We start from the raw sequence: 24,939 nt of genomic DNA on the forward strand, positions 1-24,939 counted from the left end.
ACTTTGACACCCGTGAATGGAAAAAATGTCTTACTAGATACTGGAGTACCTGAGAGTTTACAATTTAGAACAATGCCATGTAATGTGATGATTACAGTAATTATTTATAAAGCTCGTATCAAGATCCAAAGTTAAAAAGGTACTTTTAAGTTCAATGAACACATTAAAAGCCTTGTTAGTGGTTAGTATTCACTGACATTGAATTTCTCTAACAATAACAAGACAGTCTAGATTCTGGAAAATAAAAATATAATGCTGAAGTTGTTCAAAGAATGTGCTAATTAAAACATGTTTTATATGTTTATATATTATATGTGTATATATACATGTGTTTATATATATATATGGCACACATATAATAATACCATAATTACCTATTTAGCAAAAAAGCACTTAAACACACCAGAGATTTGAGAAAATCTAAACTTTGATAAAATCAAAAATTATTTTTAAAAATCATTTTTTAAAAATTAATTTTTTAAAAATTTCTTTTCAGTGTACCAGAATTCATCGTCTATGTACCACACACAGTGTTCCACGCAATACATGCCCTCCATAATACCCACCACCAGGCTCACCCAACCTCCCACCCCCCGCCCCTTCAAAACCCTCAGATTGTTTTTCAGAGTCCACAGTCTCTCATGGTTCGTCTCCCCCTCCAATTTCCCTCAACTCCCTTCTCCTCTCCATCTCCCCATGTCCTCTGTGTTATTCCTTATGCTCCACAAATAAGTGAAACCATATGATAATTGAATCATTACATCATTTTCATGTAATTTTTAGACTGAGTTCTGTCTACCCTCCTTCCAAAGAAAAAAACCAGTTCCAAATCATCTTGGCTTTATCAACATGAGAAATTCAACAAAGCTCAAGTAAACTTCAATAGTATTTTGATAGATCAATTTGTAGTTGTGAATTTGGGCCAACTGAACAAAATAGAACTGATTTGTTTTCTTCCTTGGATCCTCTTTTGTAAAATAAAGATGATAACAGGATCTACTCCTGGGATTATCATAAGGATCAGCTAAATTCGTCTCTCTAAACTCTGAAGAGCGGTGAAAACTACATGCAAGTAAAATAAAAGAAACAGCAAATATTTGAGAAAATACAAGGGTACCCGGCCAGCTATTCTGTTATTTCTTTAGTAAGCTTTACTACGTTCTTATAAACTTCATTTAAAACAATTTTTTAAAGTTGTGATCAAATATACATAACACAAAATTTACCATTTTTATTGTTTCTAAGTGTACAGTTCAGAGGCATTTAAGTACCTCCATGTTGTGTGCAACTGTGACCACCATCCATCTCCAGAACCTTCCCCTCCCAAAACTGAAAATCTACCCATTAAACAATAACTCCCTAGACCCTCGCAACCACATTCTACTTTCTATTTCTATGTGTTTGACTACTGTAGATACCTCATGTAAGTGGAATCATTAACATTTGTCCTTTTGTGACTGGCTTATTTCACTTAGCATGATGTCCTTAAGGTTCATGAACATTACAGGATATGACAGGATTTCCTTCCTTTTTAAGGCTGGGTGATATCCCATTGTATTGATAAACCACATTTTGTTTATCCATCGATGGACACTGATTGCTTCTACCTTTTGGCTATTGTGAATAATGCTGTTATAACCACAGGTGTACAAATATCTGTTTGAGTGCTTGCTTTCAGTTCTTTGGGTATAGATCCAGAAGTGGAAATTATGTGATAATTCCATTTTAAATTTCCTTATAAACTTCAATTTAAGATTAAGATCTAAAGCAATAGTGGATTTCTGTAGAGTTAAATACTGGCATTTCATTAAAATTAGGATGTTTTGTAATATATAAAAATATTCAGTATTTGCAAACAACTACAATTCCATATGCTAAAAATAAGGTCTAGTTCAAGTCAAAAATAGTTAAAATATGTAAAATACCGAGAGTTGAGAGGGAATGATGGCTATTCTTAACCTTTAATGACCAAGTTTCAATTTTCCTGCTGCTCAGAGGAAATATGAGGCCAAACAGTGGCCACTGGAGAATATTAACATTATGACCTCAGAATATATTAAAAAAAAAAAAAAAAAAAGAACAACAGAAAAAACAAGAACCTTTTTACCCCAGGGGAAGTTGTTATTCACAGCTAATCCAAACTCCAGAGTTTTGTTCTCTTATAATATTGACTTTGGACTGGTTTACTACTCAAATTGGATAATACTAGCAATTAGGATATTTCTGGTAGGCGTAATCTGGACAACCCGAATTAATGACCACTGGGTGATTCAGATAGTCTACCACTTGACACAGTGGTTGAGCCGTGAGGTGCGTTGTAACTCCTAGGTAAGTCTTTTGTGTTAATTAGGGTATCTGGAACATTCCTGGAGAGGCTGCCTCTGAGCCTGTTTGCTGCTTGTCTCCTGGATCTGTAATGGGGGCAAGTAGCCTTAAACCACATACACATCCTGGTACCACCACAGGTGATTGCTGTATCTACACTGTAGAAGCTAAGGTAGCCCCTTCTGAGCAGAGAAAGGAATTAAGGTCCCACAGTCCTGTGAACCCAAATGGGCAGTATGGCCAAGGAGCTTATCTTAATGTAGTATCATTAGCTTATTTTAAATGCTTCCTAAGAATTATTATTTTTTTTTTAAATCATACTCTAGTAGCAAGGAAGAAATCAGTCATGGTGTTGGTGGAAACCCAATCAGTATACTATGGGAGGCTATTCTTGCTCCTGGCAGGACTGCCTGCCAGAAAAAGTGTGGCGAGGTGAATTCCGCCCAGTTAAACATGAGTTTGGCAATTCTTTGCTCTTTTGTTAGCTGTATTTTAATAAGATGTGCTATGTGCTGTTAGCACTGGGTGTGCGCATCTAGTTCTAGGTGGAAAAATACCTAAGGTTTCAAAGTGCTTTGAAAATACGCGATATCCAATCAAGGTCTTTAGTTGCAAAGCTAATCTGATAGCAGAAAAATTCTGAGCATGGGTTCTGGAACTGAATCAATTTTCTACCACATACTATGTGGCCAAGAGTGATTTATGATGGCCTCTAAGCTTCACTTTCTTCATTTGTTCAGTGGGATGAGTAATTGCATCTCTTTAAGGTTTGTTGGTGAGACTAAATGGCATGATGGATAGAAAGCACTTAGCTCAATGCTTGGTGTGTGGGAAAGGTTCACCATTATTTCTGTTTTCATGCCTTGCCTTTTGTAGTAAAGTGGGGATAGAAAAGAAATGTGGTTTTTCTAGCTTTGCCATTCCATTGGAATTGATTTCTTTTTCTTTTAAGGACCACTGCCTCTTTTGGGTGGTGGGTAGGTGCATAAGGAAATATACTTGGATTTTTTTTCTCTTCTTGCATAAACATGATATTCCCTTTCATTCCAGCAGACACCTAGAACAGTCTCTCCATTAAGCAGAGAGATGACTTGAACCTTCCAGAAAGCTAGACTTTTGAGCTAATCTGGATCGGTTTCCCAACTCTGGAGAAATGATCTCCAGCTCAACATTATGTCACTTTATATAAATGGAAAAGGATGAAGAAAGGTCTGTGTCTACCTGAGCACCGAACCCCTTGGGCGATGAGCCCCCACATGAAGTTGGCACAGTATTCACACCAGTGCGGGCCTCGGAATGTGTGGACCTGTGATCCAAAAAGAAGAAAAATGTTAGAAAATTCAGTTATATGAAGGCAGGTGGCCTTGGACATGAAACACATAGATGATATCAAGAAATGAAGACTTTAGTGGGAGTGAGCATCCCTCACAGGGCCTTTTCCTTCCAGTGGGTGGAGTTACAAACAGACCAGAGAAAACAGAGATATGCTTTGATCTCTGAAAATCCTCTACCGATTCACTGTGCCCCAGGCCAGAGTCACAGAGGAATGTGGAACAGCAGTAAGATTATAGGGCCATGCTGTCAGCTAAGGAATGAGACTCTCACCACCCAAAACAAGGCACTGTGTAGAAGAACCCAAGATAGCCTGGGCCGGTCACCATAACCTGCATTTAGCTCTGCAAGTTCTAGAAGGCAGGACTCAATTATTGCATCCTTTTGACCAAAGTAGCTCCATGTGTAGAATATCCAGACAGGTATAAATAAGACATGATAATGGGAAAATTAGAAGGTTCCAAGGCTTTGAGCCACTTCCAAAAAAACCCAAACAAACAACAAATAAACCTAAAACAAAAAAAAAATTGGCATTAAAAAAAAAAAAAAGGAGGGAGTTGGCTGAAATGAAAGCTACTGATAGGGTCTACAGAATTGCTTTCCCCAGAGACAGGGTCCAGATTCAGCACTACGGGTGTGGCCTATGAGTGTGTAACTTGAAAGTCCTCTCTGATTGGCCCAGTTGTGAATCTCATTGGTTGGTGCCCCAGCCAGTTAAATATTTTGAATATCATGAAGTAAGGATGGTTTTATCTTTAATTATTCAGGTACAGGTCCTCTTGTGATTGGACCGTATATTAAGTCATGATTTAAAACAAAAACAAAAACAAAACAAAGTACATGTTCTCTAGCACCAGTGAGCTTCAAGACACAGAACTAGGGGATTCCTTGAAAGGAAATGTGGCCAGCATAAGCCAAAAACCACCACAGGCAGTCTACTTGGAGACATAGAAACCCATGTGAAAATGTTTTGAATTTTTACAAAATTAAAATATTATGAGAAATTACTAAGAACTTTCAAAGTTTAAAGCCTCCATTAACTAGTAAAAGAAATACAGAAAATATTATCTTTTTTAATAGACTGGGAGGCCAATCTGTTTTTAATTTTAATTTTTAAAATTTAAATTCAATTAATTAACATACAGTGTATTTTTAGTTTCAGAGGTAATGTTCAATGACTCAGTATGCTAAATTTGGTTAACACAAAAAAATATGAGAATGGCAACTATGGGTACAATTTGGGAAGATGCTCATCAGAGCTCTACTTAAAAAAAGAATCACTTCGAGGTCTGTCTTTATGTACACATGCCACTAATTGTATATATGTAAAGGGGCAAACCAAACAGATCTGGTTCCCTCCTCCTGGAACTTACAGATTTGCAAAGGCAAACAGTTAAACAATTAAACTTTTTTTTTTAATTATAAAAAATTAAACTTCCCTCCTCCTGGAACTTATAGATTTGCAAAGGCAAACAGTTAAAAAATTAAACTTTAAATTAAATTTAAATTAAACCACGACCATGGTTTCTAAGCAACAAAACTAAGTTTTGGTATTTTAGTTTGTCACATGCAAAGTGTTCAGTATACTATTTCTGCTTTGAAAAACAATGGGGGAAAAAAACAACCTCTCAGAATTGTTTTTACTAAAAAAGGGTAATTACGCTGTAAGGAAATGGCACTAAGATATGACAAAGCCTTCTCATCGGAATGCAGAGAATCTATCCCAGAGAGCACATGTACTCACACAGAGTCAAGATGCCATGGTTCATTTAGAGGCCTCCTCAGATTAAACATGGTCTTTAGAGAATCCCTCAGTAAGGGGTTCTATTGGCAGCTGAAGATTTTCTAAATTTAGTAATCAAAGGTTTCTTAGTATTATTTTACTAGAAAGGCTCTAAACGGATGGTACTGGTTAATTATGGCAACAAAGTTGATGGTTAATATACTATTGAAATTGCAAGATCAATAAAATAAAATAAAATCATACGAGGGCTATAAAAGAAAAAAAAAAAAGTTGAGACTTAAGAGTCTCTCAATGTTATCCATAGTGGTCAGAAAAGCTTCTCTTGGAAAGTGACCTCTTGAAGGAGAGGAAGGGCCAGTCTGGTGGGGGCAAGGTTGGAGAGCATTCCAGGCAGAAGGAGTCTACAGAGGTCCTGCAGGAGCCAAAGAATTTGGTGTGACTGAGGAATGAGGCCAGTGAGGGCCAGAACACCAGAATGAGGGGAGGGACCTGGCTGAGGTTGAAGGTAGGAAAGGGCCTTGAAGGTTTTATTAATGAGTATAGATTTTCTTTTAAGAAGCTCTTAAGGATTTTAAGTAGGAAGATGGTTTAAAAAAAAAAAAAAAAAGATATTCTGACCACCATGTTGAAAACAGATGGGAGAGTATTCATAGTGAAAGAGATTCAGAATCTAGTTGGTAGTTTCTGGTTGAGAAAGGATAGAGGCCAAGATCAGGGTGCTGGAGTTGGAAATGGGAAGTGGAAGGATTTGAAGCATATTTTAAAGACAGAATTCATAAGACTTTATAATAGAATAAATATGGATCTTTGAGGGAGAAAGGAATGAAGAATGACTTCTAGATTCTAGCTTTAAAACCAAGTGGATGGTGATGACATTTGCTGAGATAAGGAAGACACTTTTTGAGGGAGAAATTCAAGAATTGAGCTCTGGCCAGTTTAAACTTAAATGTGTTGAGCTCAAGCAGGAATTCACACATAATTCAATAGCTCAGAGGAGGAGAGAAGGCTGGATGTATACATTTGGCTACCCCTGACAAATGGTACTTAAAACTGTGTAAATGGATTAAAAACTATTAAGCATAGAGGGTAGAAAATGAAGAATAGAGCTCAACCCAAGTCCTCTGTGCTCCAACAATTAGAAGCAAGAGAGTCAAGTGCTTCAGAAGCCAAAAGGTGAAGAGTATTTTAGGGAAGAAGTAGTCAACCATGTTCAATTCTGGGAAGAGGTCCAGTTAAATGAGGACTGAACACTGATTCAGACACATGAAGTTATTAGTAACCTGGGCAAGAGTAGTCTCTTTGGATTGGTGAGGGCGAAAGTCATACTTAAGTGACATGAAGAATAAACGGGAGGTAGGGAAGTGGAGAAATGTGGATGCAAATTTGTTAAGAAGTTTGGTTATGATGTCCAGCAGAGCAACGAAATAACTCCAGGGAGATAGGGAACTATAGGAGAATTTTATTTTATTTTTTTAAATAAAAGATGGGAGACATTAGGGCATGTTCACTTGTGGATGGAATTGATGTAATATGTACAAGAGACTGGAAATGAAGAAGGAAGGAATGAAGGAGTGATGATCTTGAAAAGCTGAGAGATGCTGGGCTTTGGGTCATATATGGAATATTCAAAAAGAGGAACAGTTGAGATCTTTCTAGAATTAGTAAAATCACATCTTCAGATTCAGAAAAGCTAAGCGAATCTCAATTCTGGTAAACTGAAAAATTATCTAAACTATATAGATTACATAGAAACTGCAGAATACCAAAGGACAAGCAAAATCCTTAAAAAAAAAAAAAACAAACAAAAAACCCCAACCCAAAAAACAACCAAAAAACCCCAAACCAAAAAGAACCCCAATAGGTTATTTTTCTAAAGGATGGCAATTATGATGAAAACAGTTCTCTTCAACAAAAGGAAGCTTGTAGATTATGGAAAAATTTCATCAAAGTGCTGAGAGAAGATTACTGCCAACCTAACTTCTATACCCAGCTAATTATCATTCAAGAGTGAGGATGAAGCAAATATATTTTCCAGACAAATGTCAAGAGTGTTTACTCACAGATCCTTGCTCAGAGAAATACAATGGGATATATATGTCTATAGGAAGCATTCTGAACCTAGTGGGAAAGAACAGGATACAAGAAGCTATGGTGGGCTAGAAATTAGCAACAGAGGTTGATCTAATCAAGCTCTGTCTGCATAAAACAATAACAAGATGACTAATTTCAGGGGACTTAAAAACAAACTGAAAAAAATGGGATGGAAGATTGGAGGGGCTTAAAAATGTTAAAGCACTCTATAGTTATCATTTGGGGTATATAAGTAGAGCTGCTAATTAACTAAGGAAGATTTTAAGTTAATGACATATGTATTAGAATTTTGTGTCTATGCATAAAGAGTTGGATGGAACCTATAAAATGTGTAAGGAAAAAGAAATAAAGATTTGATCAAGCCAATAAAAAGCAAGAAAGAAGGAACAAAGCCATAAAAAAAGCACAGTAAATACAGGGCGGTGGGGGGGGGATCCTTATACAATTCTAATCACAACACATATCAATGGTCCTGACATCAAATAAAAGACAGAAATTTTCAGATATTCAAAAAACTCTTGCAAGAAATACACTCAAAACATAATGTAATAGAAATGTTGAAAGTGAAGGGCTAGAAACAACATACATAGCAAATGCTAGCCAACAGAAACCCCAAATAAATATCTTGATATAAAAAATATATTTTCTTTATTAGTGAAAAAGATGGTCATTACATAATAATTAGAGATTTAATTTTACCCTAAAGATATAATAATCCTGGGGCACTGGCATGGCTTAGTCATTAAGCGTTTGCTCTCGGCTCAGGTCATGATTCCCAGGGTCCTGGGATCAAGCCCTGCATGGAGCTCCCTGCTCACCAGGAAGCCTGCTTCACCCTCTCCCATTCCACCTGCTTGTGTTTCCTCTCTTGCTGTGTCTCTTTCTGTCAAATAAATAAATAAAATCTTAAAAAAAAGAATAATCCTGAGCTGTTATGTACATGACAAAAATATAAAATATGGACTTCTCAAAAAATATAAAGCAAAAATGGAAAGAATTACAAGGTGAGATTGACAAATCCATAATCATAACAACTTTAATATCTATTCACAGAAATTAATAGATCAAATAGATAAAAGTTAATATACTGGCTATAAAAAGGACCTCATACGCAACAAGTCATAGTATAGGCACTCTTTCAAAACAACGCATGAAATGTTTATGCAACCTGACCACAAACCAAGTCTCAACATATAGTAAGGAACTGATACACTAGAGACCATATTCTGACTATTTAATTTTATTTAATTTTAATTTTATTTAATTCAATAAAATTAAAGATATATAGTAAACACCCAAACCCCAGCATATTTGGAAATTTAAAATAATTCTCCAAATTCAGCAAAGAAAAAAATCTTAATAGAAATATTTGGAATCAAAAGACAAATAAAACATTCCTTATGGGGTACAGAAACTTTAAATGCATATATTAAAAATATTAATTTATTTAAAATTTTATTTAAAAATTTAATTAAAAATATTAAAAATAAAGGTTGAACATTAAAAAGTATACTATTTAGGAAGCTAGAAAAATAACAAAGTGAGACAAAAAATAATAAGATTATTACAGAATATAATGACATAGAAAGAAAAGATAAGAAAAAAAACCCTAAAAGGTAATTTTAAAATATTTCTAAAATAGGCAAAACTTGGGCAAGATTGATCAAGAAAAACATAAGTGATAAAGAGAACCTAATGCAAATTCAGTGAAGATAGGAAATACAAATCTAGAGAATACTAGCTTTATACTAACAAAGTTGTAAATTCTATGATGTGGATAATTTTCTTAAAGATTAGCAGTTATAAAAACAACCCCAAATAATATAGAAAACCTACATTCAATTATATCCATTAAGTAATTGCATCTGTAGTAAAAATTTTATCCTTAAATAGTTAAAGGTCACAAATGATTTTCTTAAGTTTTAGCAAATCTTTTTTTTTTTTTTTTAAGATTTTATTTATTTGACAGAGAGCACAAGTAGGCAGAAAAGCAGGCAGAGAGAGAGGGGGAAGCAGGCTCCCTGCTGAGCAGAGAGCCTGATGTGGGGCTTAATCCTAGGACCGAGATCATGACCTGAGCCAAAGGCAGAGGCTTAACCCACTGAGTCACCCAGATGCCCCAAGTCTTATCAAATCTTTAACAAGCAAATCATCTCTAACTGATAGACTATTCTAGATTGGCGGAGAAAAAAAGAATGTCCAGAATTCACTTTATGAATATAGTTTTTACTCAAAAACTATACAAGGACATTAAAGTAGGATTCTAGGTCAATTTCATTATGACCATAAATATAAAAATCCTAAAAAAAATCCTACTGAATGTATCAGTATTATGTTAAAATGTCATGACCAAGTGGGTTTATTTCAGGAATTTAAGGTAGATAACATATCACTAATATTCACAATAACAATTGAGAGAGAAAACACATAATCATTTCAGAAATTAGAACACCAACAATCAATAAAATTCAACATCCATTCATAACAATAGCATTGAGCAAACCAGGAATAGAGGGAACTCTCCTAAAAATAGATGATTAAAGTTATTTCTGATACGCACATAATAGTCCTCACATTTAAAAGTGAAAGAGTAAGAATCATTTCAAGTCAGCAAAAAGATTGTCTATGAATGCTTCTCTTGAGCATTATATCCTGCAGAGCTTAGCCAGCATAATAAAACAAGACAAAGAGATATATAATTGAAAGAAGCAGGCCATCAAGTTTGCTTGATATAAGAGCAATACGAAGAAATCAGCACATTACTATAAATAAGCAGTAACGCATTTTACTGAACAATAAAATTAAAGACTTCATTTACAACAAAATCTAAAATAATTAGAAAATAACAGACATTAAGGACATAAATAAAAAGATATTTTACATTTGTGTATAGCAATGCTCAATATTATAATTATGTCAATTATCCTTCAAATAAATCTACAAATCTAATACAATTTCAATCAAAATCTCCATGGTGTTTTTCACAAAACCTGGCAAGATGGCCCTAAAATCCATATGGAAGAATAAAGCCAAAAGACTAGCCATAATAATTTTGAATAAGGAGAAGAATGTAGGAAAACACATCTGAGCATATATCAAGACTTCTATAGTTACAAAAAAGTAAAACATTAAAAACATAGAAAAGTAAAACTGGGCAAACAGACCAGTAGCACACAGTAGAAAGGTCAGAACTAAATCACACCTAGGTGGAGAGCTGGTTTAGCTCAGAAGTGGCATTAGAGATAAGTAGAAAAAGGATGTCAGAGAGAGGAATTATTTCCTATTTCCTCCTCCTGTCCACCCACTCATTATTCACTCATTTATTCCATACTTACATGCTGATTGCCTACTTTGAACCTGGCACTGTACTAGTCCTTGGATATACAAAGTTAAATACATCTAAGGAGCACGGACCTCCCTGCATTCAAGGAACTCATTTATAAGAATCGACAGACAACATAAATAATTATCCTATGGAAGTATAATAGAGATTTTAATCCATTCTTTCTGGGAAGTCTGGGGGAAATGATAGTTGAACAGTTTTGAAGGATGGATAGGAGTTCACCAGACTGGGAAAGATGGAGTTTGGTGGGGGTGTAGTGTTGACTGTGGTGATAGATAACTTAGGGAGGACATTCCAAGAGGAGGAAATAGACTAGCCAAAGGCCAGTGAGGGTGGGCTTGGATTTTGAAAGACATTCTTTCCTTGCAGGTCATGCAAAAAAGGAGTGATGAATTTTTTTTTTCCTGGATCATCTCCAGTGGATAAGAAATCAGATGGGAAGTATCTCTATACTTTTGGATAAAAATGAAAATACAATATTTAGAAGTTTGGTGACTAGCTATAATGTTTACATAGACAAAACAGAAACTAGCCTACTGAATGTTTCAGGAAAAATACAAGATATGTTAACCATAGATTTTCTAAAATTTCACTTTTGGCAGATATTTAAAAAAATAATTATGCACATCAAAATAGCATTTCATGGTTCTTAGCCCTGCCCATATTTTCTAACATCCTTTCTCATTGATATAACCCCACTGCCTTCAATCTCATTTCTCCATCCAAACAAATGCAGACAGACATTTTTTTGAATAGCAAATAACTTCTGTGTCCCCACAAATACACATTCCTACAGAAATAAAACAAAATGGGGACTGAGGGGAACGTAAAGTTAATTAAACATTATTTTAGGCCCACTGCCTAATTTCCTCTTTGGGATGGGCCACTGTTTATCTTCATGGCTGATACATTGTTCAATTTTCTTTGGGGTCCACAAGGATAATCTCTAAACAGTAGGCTGTATATAATGTTGAGGTCACTCTCTGAATGTATTTTATTTGGGGTTGAGTTATGATGGCTACTCTCCCAGTGAAATAACCCCTATCTTGAAAAATCACTGATCAGCTTTTTCCATTCTGTGAAGTTTATTGATTTTCAAGAATATCTTTTCAGAAAAAAAAACCAAAACACTTTGCAAACTTAAGGGCAAGTAACTAAAATACCCTAGACAGGAAGAAAATACCCCAGACAGGAAGAATGTCTGTCCAAGACCATTATACTGGGCCTGGTCTGCCTGGAATTCCAAAACCACACCAAACAGAAAAAGATGATATTACAGGAGATAAGGTATGTTTGACAAATAGCCCAGGAATGGCCACTTAGTAAAAACAAGAGCCAGGGTTGTCCAGAAAAATCTCAGGCGTTTCGGGAGTCTCCCCTGACTTGACTCTAAACGAGCAGGATGTTGTTGGTCTCACATCTGCTGAGCCTGGAAGGCGGTATTCCCTGGTGGCTTCATAACAAGTATGTTTTGATGGGTCCATGTAGACACCATCCAAGTGTATAATCGGCTCAGACCACGTTCTAGACTGCAAGGAAAAGGCCGTGCGATTTGTGATGCCTGACCCTTGAGAACTGTTGCTTTTCCGTGTCAGTACACATCCAGGTTTCTGAATGTTGGCGCTATGACCATTTGGGGCTAGATAGGAGTTCACCAGACTGGGAAAGATGAAGATTGGTGGCTGGATTTGGTGGCCCCATTTGGGGCTGGATAAATCTTTGTCATTGTAGGACATCTAGCAGCACCCCTGGCGTCTCCCCACTAGATGCCAGCAGCACCTCTCGGCTGGCACAACCACAAATGTCTCCACACAGTGCCAAATGTGCCCCTGGGCGGTGGGGGGGGTGAAAAGTGACCCCGATTGAAAGTCACTGGTATATACTAAAACCCATTACCTCAGTTGGTCATTTTAATTATTCATATTAATGATATAAATAAATAGGAAAACTTTGTTTTACTTTGATTTGAAAAGGACTCTTTGGGTCAAAGGCAGGCAGGTTTGTCTTAGCTGCTTTAGATGCACAGAAGAGGGGGGCCAGAAGTGGCTCAAGTCACTGCTAGCTACAAGTCACTGGGTTTGGGGTGGGGGTGGCCATTGCCCAGAGTTAGCCCCAGAGCTGGAGGGCAGGCAGTTTGTCTCTGGCCCCCTACCGAGCTCAGCCAAGGGTCTTTCCGGTCATCTACTGCTTTTGCCAGAATCATGAGACATTGAACTCCTGAGAAATTAGGTTAAACTCCGGACTTTTCCCTCTTGCAAGATCAGATGAAATACTGACCTTGAAGTGAACCTTTTCAGATGGGAGCGGAACAGATGAGGGGAATCACTCTGTCAGGGACAGGCAACTGGGCTGCCCTGAGAGGCCTGCTTAGCAGATGTTGCCAGAGAGCTGGGTTTCTCCATCGGGGCACCACTCACCCCCAGATTTGTCTACTCAGCAGCCGCCCGCCCTATGACCTTTAAAATAGGACTCAATGTCTAAAACGGACTGCCATGAAGCTTTATGGGAATCTCCCCACTGCATAAAGTGATCGATTCTTGTGCTGACTTCCTCTCGGGTTTATGGGGGTATGAGCACTGACCTTCCTCTGCCACTTCCCTGCCCCCGCAAACCCTCCAGGGCTCCTCCATCATCGAGTGCACGCTTCCTCAACCCCAGGCCTGCTGACGTGGGGTCTGGGAGCTCTTTGTCCTGGGGCCTGGGCCGGGCATCGTGGGATGTTCAGCACCATCTCTGACTTCTCCTAGAAACCCCGGGAGCAGATCCCAGTTGTGAAAATCAGACAGGTCTCTAGATGCTGCCAGATGTCCCCGGGGGGAAGCAAAACCACTCCGCTTGAAAGCTGCCCTGTAGAAGAAGGGCTCACATTCTTATGTCCCCACGGGATTTCTTGTACCTGGTAGTGCCTGGCTCATAACTGGCCCTCAGTCCAAATTTGCTAAAAAAAAAAAAAAAAAAAAAAGTCTGTCTAAATAACTATTTATTCCTATATAACTAAATAACTATTCCTCTTCCCAGAACTTTGAAAAATACCCAGCTTCTAGGGACAGGGATCACTGGTGCTTTTATTTTTCTACCCGCACAACACAAAAGGAATATTTCTCTGGACTTAACATGCCAGAATCAGTCAGTCATTTAGTCATTTAGAAGAGCCCCTTTCGATTATACATCCTTTGGAATAAAACAAAATATAAAATTAGGAACAGCTAAGCACTTGCTGTGGGTCAGGCTCATTAGTACATGGTTTACATTTAAGAAGAAGCTTGACCAAGCCACTTCCCCTGTGTGTGGCCTAAGCCAGGAGTCCCTCTTGGGATTGCTGTCAAAAGCTATCCTCTTTCCACCAGGCTCTGCTGCTGGAAAGGCGGACAAAAGAGTGGGGAAAAGTGGGCTAACACACTTTTATGAGGTTAAGGAGGATGAGGGAAAGAGAGGGGGTTTGCATAGGGAAAGCAAAAATGTCTGTTCCAAAGCAAATGCCCACTGGACTGATAAGAATGCAAAAAGCAATGACAGGCAGAGAAACTGGAAATGGGCCACATCACCCAGACTGGGCGGAGGTGGTGCGGCTGCACATGGACAGGTGTCCTGGCCCTAGCTCCAGGGCACACTCAGCCTCCTGGACTTCTGGTCCTAGTGCCTAGGATCTCATGGGACAGGTAGGCACGCACAGAAGGAGCACGCTGCAGGAGCATGCTTGGACACATGGTGTATATGGGAAGAGGGTCTACAGAGAGTGGAGGACGTAATAGGGTATGTTGAGAAACCATTTTGCTTACGCCCAGACTGGGCCACTTTTGAGAGTCACCATACCAGAAGTAGAGACAAGAAAGGTCAGCCTGGGCCTGTGTCTTTTCTGTTAGCCCCATGTGTAAGGCACTGGGTAGCCCTGCCCAGCCACACCTGCTGGCCAGATGGGGAAGGACGACTGGCCTGGCACACCTTGATATGACTCATCTCTCTGGCACAGTCTGCTGACCCTGGCAAGGGCCCAGAGCTGGAAGGACTTGAGCACAGCAATGAGCCATGGCTGAGGGCAGGCTGTAGGGTTGGGTGGGGGGTGGGGAGACAATGCTCCATCTTAGGTAGATAGGGCTATGCCATGTCTGCTGCATGTGCTTTCAATCAATATCATGGATAGCCTGCTCTGGGCCAGGCCCTGTTCTGGACATGGGGCTATCTGCAGGACAACAGACACAAATCCCTTCTCCCAGCCCCAGAGGGAATATTTCCAGCTAGTAAAGGGAAAGCAAGCACCCAAAAGTAAACATGGAACCATGCCAATGGTCAGTGCTATAGAGAAAAGTCAAGCTGGTAGGAGGCTGGAGAAGAGAGGGGAGGGGAATAGGAAGGAGATGGAAGGGGATGGATGGGAAAGGGACAGGGAGATGGAGAGGTGATGGGGAATGGGGGGTAGAGTGGGGGTTGGGTGGTTTGCTCTTCAGTTTTTAGAACTTCCTGGAGCTCCACTCTCCATCCATATTCCATATAAGGAGAGAGAAGGGTCCTGCAAGGCCTGGGTGGAGGGAGAGAATTCAGTAGAAGGAAGGAGTGATGTACATACACATGTACGTGGGGAGGGTTGAGCCCCCGAGTAGGCGAAGTGGAGAAAATGCCCAGGGTCGTCAGTCTGCTTCCATCTGGACCACCCCACACAAGAAGTGAGCACCTCTTTCCCTGACAGTCTCTTCCTGGCACCCCGTTCACTTCTGGCTCATTTCTGACTCCAGGTTTTTGCTCATGTCATTGGCATTGCCCAAAAGCTCTTGTATTTTTCTATCGTATGCAGTTAATGAGTGAGGAAGAAACAGAGGATAGAAAAAAAAAAAAAAGGAAGGGCATGAGGAAGTAAGGGTAGAAAATAAATACGAAGACAAACTCAATACAAAAGCGCAAGAGAGGAGAGAGACAAAAAGATGAATAGCAAAAAAATAATTGAAGCTAACTTTACTGGGTGCCACAGACTATAAGCAATTTATGTGTATTCATTAAACCTTACAACACTCCCATCCTACAGATAAGGAAACTGAGGCTGCGAGAACTAAGCTCTTCATCGACAGTCAAATTGTAGCCAGGAGGACCGAGCTGGCCACCATAATGTCATCACTGTGCAAAGTGGGGAAGGAAGGAAGGACAGTTATCCAGGTTGATGGGGCTCTGGAGTTCATTAGCCTGCAGATGTTGAAGCTTAGCCACAGGTGTTGTTAGGGTAGATGAGCTCAGAGAGCACTCTTCTATCCACAGGAGAGTGTCTCTTTCAGTCAACTAGACAAACAGAGATGCAGATGTAAAAGGAATTAAATAAAGGAGTGTATTTTCTGGGTATCCGAGAGCTTTCCTTTCAGAGAGGATCCTGTCAATTTCATAATTTTTTCAACAAATACCTCCCGATTCCCAGTATGTGGAAGTAATCCCAGAGAATTTAGGATTTAAATGAGCAACAGCTGCATCTACACACATTGTTGAAAAGTACGCAATTACTGCAGGAGATGAAGCGTAACTTCAATTTGCTTCCAAAAGTTCTTGTTCCCAGAGCTAACTTTTGTCTTTTCCTAAACATAGCTTTGTTTAGAAAGCGGGACAGCAGGTAGGCACTCAGGCACAATGCCGGGGAGAGCTTTCTGGAAGAAGGGAGCGTAAGTTCCCAACCTGTGTAGTGGCGGGAGTTTCTATTCATTCCTCTTGAAGTTCCTGGGTAGAGCCAGGAGACTGCTTTTTACCTGGGTAAGTAGTCCTTAACGGGGCAGAAAATCCTGTTGTAGGGGGAGGCATTTAGACCTGCTGACTGATTGGAATCTCTCAGAGGAGCCCCTAGGCAAGAGTGTAGACCAGGCTTAGTGAGGCTTATGTGCTGATAATCATGTAAATGTGATTACTTGTCCTTTTTAATGAACACTTACTTTATGCCCTACATAGTACTCTCAAATAATAACCCAAATTACAAATCAAGAGAGTTTCTGAATAAAGCCTATTAGATGTCAGCATAAAGAGCAAATTTGTGTTTTAGGTCTTAATTTTATACTAATTCCAAGCAGATGGCAGGGGACCTTTGCTAAGTGTTTTCTTTGTTTGGTTGATTCAGTGGTGTGTTCCTGAACACCCACTGCTCTATTTATAGCACTGACCAGCTTTTAGAAGATTCCCCTAAGGACCAGGCCAAACTCCCACTTAAAATTAGTTGGGGGTGGGGAGAAGTCTGAATGCAGGTGGCAGGGGCGAGGAAGGACAGAGGGAACCGCCCCCTCCTGGCCCTGCCACTCACTCTTAAGAACAGTGACACGAGCAGTACCATTGAGAGCCACAATTAAGGGACACAGAGACTCAAGGGTCCGCTATGTCTCAAAGAGGTCTATTTAAAACACGGAAGAGAAATGCTCTGTCTGGCTTGTGTATTTTCCTCTAACAACTTGTCTGCTCTCTGCCTTTTCTTCTCTCAATGGCTGTGGATAGCTGTGTTAGAAGAGATCACACCAAATAGCGACTTTTCAAGCAAACAGTGAAAAAGCTGTTGATGGAGCCCAGTGATAAATAATTAGAACAGATCGTGTTAGCAACAGCACTATTTAAGAAAATGAGTTTCAATGATCTTTATGTTTCAAATGTGTTTGATTCATCTCAGAGATTAAAAAAGCTGAAGTCGGTTCTGGAAGGGTCGGTCCACTGAATATGCGTGTGTGTTTTGCCCACGAGCTCAGAGACAGTACACAGAGGGAGATGCGAAAGCATATCTCAGTAAGGGCATAATTCCAATTGCATCTTAAAGCCGGAAGAGTTGGAATTTTCAAGAGGAAGGACAAGAATTTGCAAGTCCTAGAAGACCCCTCCTCCCAATCCACGGTGGCACGTCCACAGGGTGCAAAGAACCAGGGTTTCCACCCAATGTCAGAAAAACACTTTCTTAAGGCAAAAAAATTAGTAAGGGTAAATAGAGAAAACAGAAAAGAAAAAAAAAAAAAAAGGCTTTCGGTGCCGCCAGTCAGACCTGTCACTCTTCAGCAACGGGAGAAAGCTCAAGAGCCTTGGCGTCGAAGAGGATCTATATAATGCAATTCTTCACCCTCATGCTAAATACGGAGGGCTGGGTAATTCCATTCCTCAGCTCAGTTATAGGATGCAAATGCCCGGGCCACTGGCTTTCTAAAAACAGCAGCACGGCAAACAGACCCAACTGACACGAATGAATGTTGAATAGACCCATATGTGTCCTTACAAAGAACTGGAAAACAACAGAATAAAAGAGGTTTCCCAGGTCACCTCTGACAAAAGGCTTTCTACTTCCAACAGTTACTTAGGCTACAGGTCCTGAAGGAAGCGAGTTAAAAAAAAAAGGGGGGGGGCAGCAATTCACCATTTGCTGCCCCTGCCTCTATTCTTCTTGGATCCTTCATCTCCACTCTTTCCATCTTCCAAATGGTCAGCCCACTTGCTGGGGCAAAACCTCAAAATGCATCTTATCTCTCCTCCACTCCACAACATCCCTGGCCAGGCAATTTGGCATCACAACCTCCTCCAGCCCCTCCTGGAACACTCACTAGGTCAAAGGAAATGGGCCGTGATTGCCGACGGCAGGCCGTTTTCACAAGCGCTAGTCCAAAACGAGGACAGCAGTGTTTCCAACGTACAAACACACATGGGAATAGCCGCTAAGACTCCCACCAGCTCTCCGAATCTGTTTGGTCTGCTGAGCAGGATCAAGGCTGAGCCGGGAAGGAGCTTGGCCAGGCTGCCGGGGTGGCCCCCACCCCCGCGCCCGGGGCACAAACAAAAGCTCCTGGATGGTATCTCCTGCCATCACTTGCTTTCACAGCTGTCTACACATAAACCAAAGGGGTTAGCATCCCCGAAAACAAAGACGAAACACACACTGTGAAATGGGCAACTGTTTTCTGTTGCTCAGAAACAGCAATATTCTTTAGGGCTCCTCTGAGTGGAAAAGTACTGCTCGACGTGCCCCGGCCAGAAGCGCCCGCCCTGCCGCAGACGGGGCACGCTCTGGGGTTGGTTCACGGGAGGACGGTACGAAGAGGAACCGGGCCCAGTGCTCCAGAGCTTAGTGACCACACCGGACCGGGGTTTCTTAGGCGTCAGCATGGAGCCCGCTGCTGTCTGGGGTCTCGGGTTTGATACAAGGCAATCATGCTCCGAGGGCGATGCGCCTAGCTAGTGCAAAGCCAAGGAATCTGCCTTCTTGCTACTTCACGGTCAAAGACGGGATGGGAACCATCAACCGTCCCTCTCCACCTGCCCTCTAAGAACGGAAGAAAGAGCGCCGTGGCTTGCTTACCTTAAAGTTGTGGGTCTTCTCGTAGTTGAAGTGGTTGTCGTTGTGCGTGAGGGCGGCCCTTCGGACCAGGGACGAGATCTGTGAACAGGCAAAGAGTTTGAGAGGGGGCCACAGGAAACCGCCTCGGACTCCCACCTTCACCCCCAAGGCCACGGCCAGTAGCTCCTGGCGCTTCCTGCCTGGCTTCGGCTTCCGAACCACTGCACACTTTTTCTCGTTTTCCAGCCAGCGTTCCTCGGAGAACATGGTGCCGGGAGCCCACATCTTCCTCGTTTCCCGTGTGAGGGCTCGGCGCCGGCAGGTTTTGTGAACCGCGGCTAATGTTAGGCAGATTTGAGGCAGCTGCGTCCTGTCTGCAGAGGCCTCCGGCATGTGACCTGGGAGGGCTGGTTGGAGTGATGGAGGGGGCTCTGCCTCTGAATAAGGACGGGGCTGTTTCGTGCTATTTCTTGGGGCCGACGTGTGCCTGAAACAATAGCACACATTCATGGGCACAGCAGTCCCCCCAAGCTGTATCCAGGCGCTGCTGAGGACGGAGGAGGGGGGGCAGGGGCAGCTTTATTCCTCCTGCCGCAGGAGAGACCTCTTGTGCTTGCTTGCTTGCACATTTCACGCGCACACACACACACACACACACCCCAACTAGTTCTGACGTTCAAAGCCTGGGGCTGCATCCAATTATTTTGCGGGCTCTGAACCCCATCCTGGGCTGAACTCAAGCAGATTAAACCTTTAAACCCTGATGATTGTTTAATCTCACGGGGATAAAGCCTGCCTCGCTTTAAAAAAAAAAAAATCTGCCCTAGCTCCTGAAGCTTAATTTTTATTCTTATGCATGCATTAAATTAGAGCAGTCTGAACACTGAGTGGGGCAGAGAGAAAGAGCATGGCATTTTAGCTCTGAGTTCTACAACCAGAGTTTCAACACAAGGGGAGGATGTCTTGCTCTGAGACACTCCCTAGTCTCCCTTCTCGCCTCCAACTTTCAAATCCCCGCACACACATTGACAAGACAATGTTCCTCAACTAAAACCCAAACATCAAAGTTGCCTTTATTTTAAATATGACACCTTCAGCATTCATTCTGTCAGTGTCCAAGCCTGATGCTTCCCCGCTGTTCTTAAAAGCCTCATCTATTTGATGGTCTCCTTTGAGACCAAAGTTTTTGGTCCCAAGTCTTGTCACAGTCTTGGGACTACCCCTGATCCTCGGATGAGGTTTAAGGCAGCACATGGTGGTCAGTAAAATCAATGCTCTTGGAGCTGGGAAGCAAGGAGGCTGTGGGTAGCTGGACCATTACACAGACGCACGGATGCCTTCCTGGCTTCAGCAGACACAGGGCCCCCCATTCCAGCCCCTGCAAGCAGCCTTGTGAAGAAGAATGCAAAGTCGGTGCTTTCCAGGAATTCTTGATTCCTGATGATTACCTCATTCTGCCTTGGTTCACAAGTGCATCCTTCCAGGCGACCCTTGTTACCATCAGTGATGAGAGGAGCCATTTTCCCCCCTTGTTTTGAGAAGGGGAGCCAGGAGGGGTCAGAGGGAGAGGGTGAGAGTTTCTTAAGCAGATACCACACCCCCCACGGAACCCGACACAGGGCTGGATCTCATGTCCTTGAGATGGTGACCTGAGCCGAAACCAAGAGTCAGATGATTAACCGACTGAGCCACGCAGGCACCCCTGAGAGCCAACTTTTATACTGAGCTCTTAAGTACAATCACCTGTGCCAGGTGACATTCAGAATGTGCTAAATGCAGCTACTCATTTACTTTTCAGCTCATGTGTATGAGAAACAAGACTTTCACCCCGTTTTTTGGATGAAGAGATTGAGACACCAAGCAAAGGTGCAGCAATTTGCCCAAGGACAGGCCATGGGCTTAAGTGGCACAGCCCAGGACTCAAACCCCAAATACCTGTGTCCAGCACCTGTGTTTCTCAACACCAAGTCCTGGCCTAAGTAAGCCAAGGTGGTCCCTAGTGTGCCATCGTGTCCTGCTTTATCTGAAATCGCCTTTAGGCCTGCCCCCCTTCCCACTCTTGCCGCAGGTATCTCCACACATGCTGTACACACAAAGGCACAATGTTCTTCTTAGTCCAGTCACACCTGCTCAGAAAAGGCCAGTGACTCCCCACGGCCTGACCGTGCTGTGGAACTGCGGGCCCTCCATGAGCTTGTCTCAATCCACACAGCTCATCTCTTTGCCAGCACTCCCCTCACAAATCCTACAAGCCCTCTTCTCCAATGCACTCTTCACCTCAGTAGCCGGCTACATCCTCTAGCACATTCCAGGATCATGTGACATATAGACGTGCTCAACAACATTCTAACTCAGATGCTACTCTCTTCGAAAAGGCTTCTCCACACTCCCTGCCAGAGGCCAACTCTCTCCTCCAAAATCCCATAGGGGTTTTCCCCAATTTTTCTGATTGCACTTGTCCCTTTCTATCTTGTATTAGATTCATGCCTATCCCTGCCCTAATGAGAAGACACTCTGACAGCCTCTATGTCCAATTCACGTCAGTTTCCCCTTCATGAGCATCTAATAAAATCCCTTGCCATAGTAGGCACTGAATAAATATAAGTCACCAGGAGAAGCTGAACCTCTGGGAAGCGAGCATTGCGGAGGAAGCTGTGCAAAGGTGACTTAGGGTTGGGGTCTCCTGTCCATTCTATGAGCTCCCATCACCATGCGGTAGCTTCTAGGGACCTAAACCTCCAGGGATCTGCCTTCCTGGTGGGTCCTGCCAGATTCCTCCTTCCCATGGCCCAACCACAAAGGACATCTGCTTCTCACAGGGGTTGAGTGGAAGCATGGTGTATCTTTGAAAGGCTTGTAATCCTTAGCCTAAAGGCAGAAAGACAGAGAGAAGGAATAGGATCCCTTCCCAAGCCTTCACTGCTAGCCAGTCCACAGGAACATTTTTTTGACAGCGAGCCATTCTGTGTAAAGCAGATTCTGTGAACCAAACTAGGCTAATTATATGGATGTATGGCTTTTAGAATCTAATAACACAACTATTTAAAGAGAAAGTGGGCAAAAAGGGTCTCCTTTTCCTTTTGATATATGGCTGGTTGAAGACAAGGAAATCTAGTATTTTCTCTTTTGTTTGTGCCTTTACTTACAACAAGTAATTTTAACTTCTATGTGTGACAGTGGTTTCTTTTTCAAACATTTGTTCCTTAGAATTCACCCAGACACAGGACACATTCAGACACGTGAAGGAACCACACACTGGTCACTTAAGATGTATCTTGACAAGGAACCAGAAGGGCTGGCGTTTGAGCGAGCACTATTGTGAGCAGTGTGGATGGCCCCAGATCACCCTCTTACTATAGGAAAAATGATTACAATGTCTCTTGGTCAAATTTCCCTCTTAAAGAACTCCACCACACAGAGCTCTTCTTTACCCAGGCATCTCAAGGACAACGCCTCGGTTTCTTTTATGTCCCCCACGGTGACTGATACGTGTTTTCTATACACAGTAGACATTTCGTACTTTGGCCGACAGTCATTTCTAACAAAAATTTCTGATTCTAACACAAACACCTATTTTTGTACACACATTCATGGAGCATGAAGACACATTTCCCTACATGCTCTGCTTCAGTCAGGGATTCTCCACCTTAAAACTACTGACATTTGGGACCAGAAGATTATTTGCTCCGGGAGGCTGTCCTGTGCATGGTAGGACATTTGGTCGTATTTCTTGCCTCTACTCGCTGATGCCATCAGAACCCCCAACTGTAGTAATCCAGACTCTTTCCAGACATTGCCAAGTTTCTCCTCTGGGGCAAGACTGCCCACAGCGGAGAATACCTGGGTTATAATAACACATGTCTTTATAGCACTGCTTCCTTTGTGCCAAGTATTGTACTGAGTACTTTACATGCACGGACTCATTTACGATTTATAAGGTGGGTACTGTTATAATTATCCCCACTTTACACATGAGGAAGTGGGAACTGGGAGTCTAAGTGACTTCCCCAAGGTCACATAGCTGGTAAGTGGTAGAGCTGAGATTAGAACAAAGGTACAACTAACTAGAGCTAGAATTTTTTTTTTTTTTTTGCTAAGAATAAGTTTATTTTTGATTGTGATTAAATACACATAACATAAAACTTACCATTTGAAAGCCACCTGGGTGGCTCAGGAGGTTGAGCCTCTGCCTTCGGCTCAGGTCATGATTTCAGGGTCCTGGGATTGAGCCCTGCTCAGCGGGGAGCCTGCTACCCACCCCCCTCTCTCTGCCTGCCTCGCTGCCTGCTTGTAATCTCTCTCTGTGTCAAATAAATAAAATCTTTTCTAAAAATTTACCCTTTGAACCATTTTAAAGTGTACAATTCAGCCATTCAGCCGCATTAAGCACATTCACAATGTTCCGGAATCATTACTGCTATCCAGAACATTCCCTTCACCCACAATGAGACCCCGCATTCAGTAAGCAGTCCTGCCCCATTCCCCTCTCCTTCTAGCCCCCGGCAGCCACCACTCTGCTCTCTATCTCCATGGATTTCCTGGGTCTGAATATTTCATATAAATGGAATCATACAACATATGGTCCTCTGTGACGGGCTTCTTTCACTTAGTAAACTGTTTTCCATGTTCATCCATGCTATAGCATGTCTCACTACTTCACTGATTTTTATTGCTGAAGAATAATCCATTGTATGGACATAATACATTTCATTGATGTACATTTGTACTGTTTCCACGTCTTGGCTATTGTGAGTAGTGCTAACAAGTTTCTGTTTGAACATCTATTTTCAGTTCTTTTGGAGATACAATAAATCTATGCTTTTAATCACCCTGGAAATGGCTTCATTCAAATGATGTCCACATTTAAAAATATCCAGGGGTTAAAGGCCCAAATTACTCTCTTCCCTGCTGTTAACCATTAGCAACTCCGGTTTCCCTGGTCTGTTTTTTTAAAGAGGAGACTTTTGTTTACCCTGAGACCGCTTCCAGAGCAGGCACCACTTAAGATACTTCTGGAAGTAGGTGGGGCTATAAATAAATAGTGAAATTAACTCACCACTTCCTTTTTTCTTTTTATAAATAAGGGTTTGGGGTCTGTTTTTTATGGCCTCTCACTGTTCTTCTTTCTGTGATGAGGATCCTTGAATCCAAGAAAGAATCAGGTGACTCGAAGGTCGGGGAAGGTTGTCAGATGAGGACAAGGGGGCGAGGGTGGGGGGTCAGGGGGCAGAAAGATGTGGGAAAACTGAAGCCCGCTGGGATGCTGGTGTGTGTGCAAAGTGCTCCGGAGAGAAGGATGGTGGGAGAAAGAGAATACCCTTCCCTCCGTGCTGACTTCAGTCACCTACCATCAGAAGCCCATCGGGGACCTCAGAAGTTCATCCAGCCAAGGGCCCCTCTTCACCTGACTCAGGCAGCCCCACCTGTCAGGACCATGACATTCTGCCTTATTCGTACCGATTTCTAGAAAAGGTGACTTATCATCAACCTGACATTCTTCCACAGACTTCAGGTAAATTCCACTCTGCATTTTAAAGAAGGTTCATTGAAAATGTCATGATCCGCCCCTGAAAAATCTCTCCCGACTCTTCCAGACCCAGCTCTTAGGTTTCTGGGGCACGCTCTCGCCTCTTTGTTCTTTGAGTCTGAGCCCCCTTAGGGGGTGACAGCCTAAGCTATAGACCCTACCTGCAAATACTGCATCTGTAGGCAGCTGCTGCCCGGTGGCAGTATAGGAACTGAAAATCGCTACTGCCCAGGCTGGGGGGGTTGTCCTGAGGAAAGCTCTCAGACAGACTGCGCTGTTTGGATGAGGTAGCTCCTCTCTGGGGAAAAAAGTTG

At 41.8% G+C, this 24,939-nt stretch overlaps 1 protein-coding gene across 1 annotated transcript in view; it reads right to left on the reverse strand.

Moving 5' to 3' along the window:
- CHN2 (chimerin 2) overlaps nucleotides 1-24,939 on the reverse strand; it is a 291,065-nt gene that overhangs the window by 13,408 nt on the left and 252,718 nt on the right. Inside the window, exons 7-8 of the mRNA XM_032872434.1 lie at nucleotides 19,120-19,197; nucleotides 3,547-3,631 (exon numbers count right to left, since the gene is read on the reverse strand). Of these exons, the coding sequence (XP_032728325.1) occupies nucleotides 3,547-3,631; nucleotides 19,120-19,197 (163 nt within the window). The remainder of the gene's footprint in view (nucleotides 1-3,546; nucleotides 3,632-19,119; nucleotides 19,198-24,939) is intronic.

The sequence above is a fragment of the Lontra canadensis genome, unplaced genomic scaffold, assembly GCF_010015895.1.
Source record: "Lontra canadensis isolate GAN:19392208 unplaced genomic scaffold, GSC_riverotter_1.0 scaffold2, whole genome shotgun sequence".
In the NCBI taxonomy this organism is placed as follows: domain Eukaryota; kingdom Metazoa; phylum Chordata; class Mammalia; order Carnivora; family Mustelidae; genus Lontra; species Lontra canadensis.